The sequence below is a fragment of the Anopheles aquasalis genome, chromosome 3 (genome assembly GCF_943734665.1).
Source record: "Anopheles aquasalis chromosome 3, idAnoAquaMG_Q_19, whole genome shotgun sequence".
Taxonomy (NCBI): Eukaryota; Metazoa; Arthropoda; class Insecta; order Diptera; family Culicidae; genus Anopheles; species Anopheles aquasalis.
The window spans coordinates 47631564-47639063 of NC_064878.1; the positions used below are offsets into that span (position 1 = coordinate 47631564).

At 50.2% G+C, this 7500-nt stretch overlaps 2 protein-coding genes across 2 annotated transcripts in view; both read left to right on the plus strand.

Annotated features, from left to right (window-relative positions):
- Positions 1–618, plus strand: part of LOC126576409 (protein kintoun) — a 3437-nt gene extending 2819 nt beyond the window's left edge. Inside the window, exons 2-3 of the mRNA XM_050237669.1 lie at positions 1–91; positions 170–618. The exon at positions 1–91 is cut by the window's left edge and continues 30 nt beyond it. Coding sequence (XP_050093626.1) covers positions 1–91; positions 170–472 — 394 coding nt within the window. The 3' untranslated portion in view covers positions 473–618. The remainder of the gene's footprint in view (positions 92–169) is intronic.
- Positions 619–5815: 5197 nt separating this feature from the next.
- The window catches only part of LOC126576704 (potassium voltage-gated channel subfamily H member 8), a 30009-nt gene continuing 28324 nt past the window's right edge, over positions 5816–7500 (plus strand). Inside the window, exon 1 of the mRNA XM_050238009.1 lies at positions 5816–6128. The gene's annotated coding sequence lies outside the window, so the exon portion shown is untranslated. The remainder of the gene's footprint in view (positions 6129–7500) is intronic.

Consider the following 7500-nt stretch of genomic DNA (forward strand, 5'->3'; position numbering starts at 1 on the left):
GAAATCGCAAAAGAAAAGGGAACAAAAGCAACGTGCCACGGTGCGGCGCATGAGTGAAGGCGAGAGTACGGATAATGATGAAAAGGACTTGGTAAGAGGATTGCTCGCAGTACAATGGTTCCAAAACAAATCTTTATCATGTTCTTGTTTTATGCTTTTACTTTTGCAGATCGGGCACGATGGTGGCCATTGCTTGGGCGATGGCGGTGAGAACGAAATGGTGGAGAATGATAGTGGCGTATCGTTCGATTCGGAGTCGGGAGAGAAGGACGCTGTCGGTGAACCGGAAACGGGTGGCATCCCGATGAAGGCTGGAAGTAAAAAGGCGCCCAAGAGCCGGAAAAATAACCAAGCCAAGGGTGGCAAGCCGATGGCGACGATGGACGGCAAGGGATCGCGGAACAACAAGGCGGGTGCGGATGTGCAGAACATCGAATTCAAAAGTGATATGATTTTCGATATCGAAATGTAATTGATTGATTTGGTTTTGTTTTTGTCGAAACACAAATATTGTGCGTTTAGTGCTTATATTATCCTACTTCTTATTGAACTGCGATGCATGTTAAGCGTCGGTAGACTACATAGAAATATTTTGAATAAATACCTATTATCCCAGAACAGTGCTCTTCTGGTGTTTCAATATTCGACGTCGTTGCAATATTGGCCACGATACTCAACTTATTGTACGAAGAGTTTTTTTCCATTCAAAGCATATTGCAAAGCATTCTCATAATGGAGGCGCATCGTGTAAAAACCTTTTTTGCCTTTTCATTTTCTCGGTTGCAACACATGCATCGGAGACTCGTGCTTATGAGTTTATAAAGAAGAGCGGTTGGAACATTCTATAAAGAAAGTTTGTGGGCTGTTTTCATACAAAAACAACCGAGAACCGGCGCTGGCGAGCGATACTGATTGCTGGCACTCGTCTCTGTTGTCGTCGTCGCCGTTATTGGAGGAGTTCGAGTGTATACTTTGCATATGAAAATTTGTAGAAGACATTCTTGTGTTAACATAGGCAAACTCTTTGGCCTGGGGATCTTTGTGTTATGAGTTTTTATATATTTCATTTATTACGCGGCTGTGCACCATTAATTTGCCAAATCGGTGATAGAACCTTGAATCGCCTGAAACGGCAAAATTTGTTCTTTACAGCAGCTCTATACATCAATTCCAGCTTTCCAGGCAAAGTTACAGATAGTTTTTTTTTATAGGTTCACTTCTTGAGCCACCAGAACACCTTAGTTGCGAGCTGCGAGGTTTAATAGTTTATGTGAAAATTATAATTCCGTGTCAATTAACGCATTTGTTTCCAAACGGTGCTTTGCACAAATTGCACAAATTACTTTAAAACCAATGTAGAAATGTTTTTGAGAGAATAGCAATCACACTTTGTGATCGTAGTACGACGCACGCACTTCCTAATTGTCCTTAAATTGCCTTTACACTTGCTTAACTGCAGGTATAATCAACGGACTCTAATCGTTAATAAGGCACAAATCTTTAGCAACCTCCCAGCTTTTTGTTGATGTTTACGAAACGGATCACTGAAAGTTTGAAAAGTAAACACGTTCAAACGCCCCCATGGGAGGACAACCAGCGTGCGGTTTAACATCTGCAGTATCGCTACTCTCGGCAGCCTTATCACCGTCACAATAGCATGGCAGACGATTCTAACAAACCGTAGGCAATGTAGAAAGCGTAGTCGCTGACTTAGGATGCCTATAATTGTTCTGGGAAGTACGGAGTAGTACACTTTTCCGAGTGGAAAATGTTTAACAGTGTAAGCAATTTATTATTTGCTGTTTCTCGGTTGTTTCTTAATGATTAAACAAGTGTTTTGTTTGTTATATTAAAAAAAAAGTTGTTATTAAAGTTATTTTACTGGTTTTCCCTTTATTATGCCAATTCCAATGAAGGCACTTCGATAAAGATCACTTTGTACATACAACAATCTTCGGACTTTATTTGATAATAATAACAAGAATTGCTAACCTAACATTTTACTTTATATTACTTCTTATCATTATTCCATTGCCAACTGCCAAACCTTCCACTATTCTGAATGTGTTTGCCAAAATATTTATGCTATTCGGTAAAAAACATCAAACACTAACAATTGTGTCCATCTGCGAACATCAAACTTAATTCCCTTTTGCTTATGATGCTACTATGCTTATGATGCTCACCAGGTCCCGAAAAGATCACAACAATTAAAACAATCTTACGTTTCGTTTGAGTGTCTACATCTTGCACGTGTTTTACGCTCGGTGCCATAAATGTCCGCAACCCAAAAATGCGTAGTTTTCCTGATAATTATATATTCAAAACACGCACCAACGTATAGGCCGATACAACGGAAGGAAAAGAAACACCGTACTAGGCGCCGTACCTAATTATACGAGGGCTGCAAGAAAAGTGAGCAAAATTATTCATCCCATCACTCGATCCTTCGCCACCTCCTCACCCCGGGAAGATGACTGGATATGGATGCGGATTCGGATGGCCGCTCAGGCTCGGGAATGTCGGACGGAAATCAAATCATCGTTGCCGCTGACGAACGCCGTGGCTCTCGCTACGATACACGCTAGGAATATCAAAACAATAGCGGATCGATCAACGGAGCGAATAAAATCGGTGTCTATCGGCCAAAGAAGTCCCCATCCTTCCGTCCGTATTCCGCGTCCGATTCCACGATTTCGGTGAGATTTTCCAGGAACGCACGCCTCGCTAAATACGGAACCAGCGAATACGGTGACGGGGAGCAGATCCGGCATAATTCATGACTCATTAGCGTTACCGTGGCTGGACCACACAGCAGCCGACCAGGGCCGCCGCCACCGTAAATTGATGAGCATATAATTTGGCACCTTTGTGAACAGCTCCTAACAAACGGACCGCCATGGCGCACACACAAGGCCACACCAAAGGCACACACATGCTGGCGCGGCCTGAGGGCGGGAAAAGTGTGCGGCCTGATCGATTGAACAAACGCAAACGGTCCCAACGGATCCGAGTGGCCTGCGACCGGATGGAGCGCAAACCAATTGGACCGCTCCGGAGCGGGCGCACGCAAACGCAAATAGGATAAATATTTTCCGAGCACCCACTTATCAACAGGTGTATCTCGGTGCGGCGGTATTTTCGCGCCCCCGTACGATCCGTGGCGTGGAACCGAGGACCGAAGGAAGGTTTTGGGAGTTTTTCGGTTCGCGGGGTTGGGAGCGCGCTCGCGCAATGTGTGCTTGCATGGTTTATTTCACAAACATTGTTTCGCGAATGCTGGCCACACCGCACCGCACCGCACCGCTGGCGTGCACGCACTCGCACGCGAAGGCCATTGTTGGCCGGGCTAGCAGCAGCAGCCAACGGATTCGTCCGCCAGCGGGCAGGAAGCGCCAGGGCGCGTTGCCCTTAACTCTTACTTGACTCACTTACCTGGTGCCCGGTGGTCACTTTGCATATGGTGGTGTGTTTGCACACCACTTCCTAAAGTGACCGCTCCGCTTCGGTCGATTGCGGTCGACTTTCAAGCGGCCCAAAGTGGCCGCCTGACCGGTGACCAGCAGTCCGTAGTAGCGCGTGTATGCCGAGGAGGGTGCGTACGGTCCAAAATATGAATCCATTAGAGAGGAGCATAATTTATTTACCATTTCTTTGCCTCCAAAACACACCACGAATCATTAGGTCGGTGCTCGCTCCCTCTTCTGCTGCTCTCCGGCTGCTCCTCGCTGCTCTCCACACCTTGGCCTCTCATCGTAAGGATTTGTTTATTTGGAATTGCGGTGTGTTGGCGGCCGTGACCGTGTGTACTCCGCGGGAAGGCGAATTACGGAACATTCTTATTTTTACCGAAGTGTATCTCTCTCTCTCTCTCTTTCTCTCTCTGTCTGGGTGCGACGTTCCGGCCCCAGGTTTTGCAACCAAACGATTCCAGCTGGGCATCAGGCGCATAAGGTACACACTTCGGTATCGAACCGTCTGATAACGATTATCGATTCAAACATGCGCCCGATGCGGGGTACGATGATGAGACGAAACTACGTTGTGGCAATGTCGGTGGCCGGGTGTCCGGGTCATTTGGATAATGATAAAAAAGAAGGGCCCTAGAATAACCGTAAACTTACGCTAAGCCACCAGCTCCAGGTGACGCATTCGTTCGTCGTTCGGCACACCGGACACCGGTAAAAGGATTGCTTAATGCTGCTACCACTGACTGACTGGATGGTTGGTTCTGGAGATGGAGCTCCGGGAATTTACATTTCATGAGCTACAGCTAGAGCCACGCAGCAGAGATAACACACTCGCAGTGGCGCCCAGCTGTGATAAGAGGATTGAGCGAATGCTCCTGAGAAACGGTGTCCCTCGTGTCGGCGTGTTCTAAACGCTTGTTTCGTCGAATTACAATCACTTCGCGCCAGAGTTTGGCATCGGAATTATTCGGAACTAGAGAACTGGTCACGGTCTGACGCGGTCCTGAATCGTGCGCCGGGACTGTGCGTATTTATTTAGGATCAAAGGGACCACCGAAAGGGCCCCTTGAGGGGCCAATCGGCCTCCACAGACACTCTTTATGGTCCTCTCATCATCTTACCCTTTTTCTTTTTTTTTTTGGCCGGAGACCGGAGCCGGAGGCTGTGAATAATCAATTGATGCCTTTAACCTTCCCATAAGCCCTTTCGTCTGCACCAACGCGTTTGCAAAAGTTTTCCATTCCTCTTCAGCAGCTGCTGCAAATCAATAAAATGTGATGAATGTTCCGCGCTTTACCCAGTTTGGGCTCGGGATTTACCGGGATTTCGCCTTTCCACCAAAAAAAAAAAAAAAACCGCCCGTAAAGGACCATAACCCAGCGCGGTGCGACTTCCGGTGCGTTTTTGGGGACGGAGCTTTTGTTTGGCAATTTATGCGCTTCACTTGGCGGCGGCGATACGGCATCTTGCCATCGCAATAAGTGGCAGCGCAGATCGCTGCCGTAGCTAATAGCTTTCGCGTTTGCCCCTTTTCACACACCCTCCCACGAATCGGTCTCTGTGTGTCTGCGTGTGTTTTTGGGTGCGTTTGGCATCCGCGGAAGTAGCGAGCGCAGAGAAGGGAAATCACGGTTCCATGGTGCGAGAAGGTCTCCCGGTGCGAAATTCCCCAAAAGGCATGACCCAATCCAAGCCAGCCAGCTGTCAAGCGGGGGTCAAACAGGGACACAAACACAAACCCAGCCGGGAGTCAGTTGTTGCTTCCGCTCGCAGGCAACGGAGGCAAAGGGGGGGGGGGGGGGGAGGGGAATTCCAGGCACCCCGGAAGATGCCAAATCACCGAAAAGACGAATGCGGAATACGGATTACGGTGGCAGATGGAAGATGGGGTGATAAGTTATCTCCAAATCGGGATACTCGCGTACACCCCACGTCAGCCCTCCACCCTTCTCGTTGGATCGGCTCGGTCCTGTGGCGGTTTTGGACGACGGACTCGACTCGACTCGACTCCGGCTAGACTTCGTGCTGGCAATGGAGGTCGGCCGAACGTGCCAGCACGCTCGAACCCGCGAATCTCAGCGAACCAGCCAGCCAGCCAGCCAGCCAGCCAGCCAGACGGCCAGACACGACCAAGTACACCGGAACACAACAGCACACGGCTGCCAGCAACCAGCAGCAGCGGGAGCACCAGTTGCGCATGTCCGGTACGGCCGGTGCGAAGCGAAACGGAACGAGATGGTGGGCTCCCCTATCGACGACGACGACGACGACCGCGGTCTAGTTGCTTGCCCAGGGCAACAGTTTGTTGGATCATCGGCTTCGGTTCATTCCGCGTTGGACTGCAAGCGCTGTCGCTCGCTCGCTACTCGTCGTCGTCGTCGTCGTCGTCGTCGGTCCTGGCGCTGGTTCTGCGCGGTTTCTACCTCCTACTGGGGACCGCGACCTGGACGCGCGCGCTCAAACACACATACACACGGTTTCGCACACGGTCAGAGGTCACATGCAGCATCTTCTTCCCCATGTCCTGCTGCCGCGAGTGCCAGAAGTGTTTCAAGTGCTAAAAGGCAAAGCCAAACTCAGCTTGGCTGCCTGCGTCAATTAAGTGTTCAAGTCAAACGGGATCGCAACAGAACGCCAGGATTCCTGCACCATCCTCTTGTACGGTCACTGGTTAGTGTTTGTCTCTCTTCTTCTCTCTCTCTCTCTCTCTCTCTCTCTCTCTGTCTCTGTCTCTGTGGTTATTAGTGATTCCCGGGAAAAGCAGGGGCCCTCTGTCTGGTTGATCTGTTAGCTGAACCGTTTCGTGGCCACCGATGAGCCACGGCAGAACAGACGCCAACGGTCGCCAACGGTTGTGGTCGCGCTTTGCTAATGAAGTTGATCTAATGAGTCGGTGCGCGTGTGCTTGTGTATGTGCTTTTTTGGTGAGAAGAATGCGCCACAGAGTCTGTGAGGAGTTAAAGGAGAAGATGATTAAAGATCCTTACAGGAGAGGAGGTTTGCGTGTGCTAGTGTGTGTCTCAAAACTCGTCAGAAGTTTCAGCGACTTCACGCGGCTTATAACCTAGAATCCGGGACATTGATGCGAGACATCCTAATGGACGTAGACCCTTTTCTAGGAGATCGTAGTGGCGCTCAACAACTAGCGGACTAGCGGTAGTAGGTGCCTGAATTTCTCTATAAAATGAAATAAAACGGATTTTACGAAGGTCTGACCACAGAAACGGGATAAACGTACCTCTTCGTCGCAGTACGCTAGACCACCGACAGTGTGGACCGAAGCTAGTGCGGAACTAACGACGCTTCCGCAGCTGATGGCTGTCTGCACCGTCCCGGCACCTGTTCCCGGACTACCCCTTAGGTCATCGCTTTTTTCTCCCCGGGAGATCAACAACAGCATTTGTGTGTTCCCGGGATCCCGTGTACTTTGCTACGCACCATTTCCGGTGCTGGCACAAACCTGGCCCCAGGGGATAGTAAGGGCAAAAGGAGCCGGGCCCTGGGAGTTCCGCCCCCCACAACCGGGACACCGATTACCGTGTACTGTAGTGTGGTGCAACCGGGCAACCGGGTCCGTACGTCCCGGAAGTACCGTGGGCGACTTGTTTCTTCCAGCGCAAAGTGGTGATTCACGCGCGTGGTTTGCATTTCTTGGTCTGGTCCGTTGCATTTCACCTTCCAGGACTTGTGTGCGGGTGTGTGCTTGTGTGCTTATTACAAGAAACCTGGCTGGCTGGCTGGCTGGCTGGCTGGCTGACGATGACGAGACCTTCGCGCGCGCGGTGAAAAGAAACGGGTGCACAGAGCACTCGCGCGTGGTCCTTGCGCGCCTGGAAGCGCCAAGGACCGCGGCGAAAGGAGAAAATTGACGGAAAACTTAGGGAAATGGGGACGACCACGATGACGACGACAACACGCAACGAGCGAGCGAACGCGCACAATGCGAACGCTGCTCCTGGTGGTGGTGGTGATGGTGGTTCGCAACATGCAGCAGCATCTCCCCGAACCGCGCCATCCTATTGCCATCACA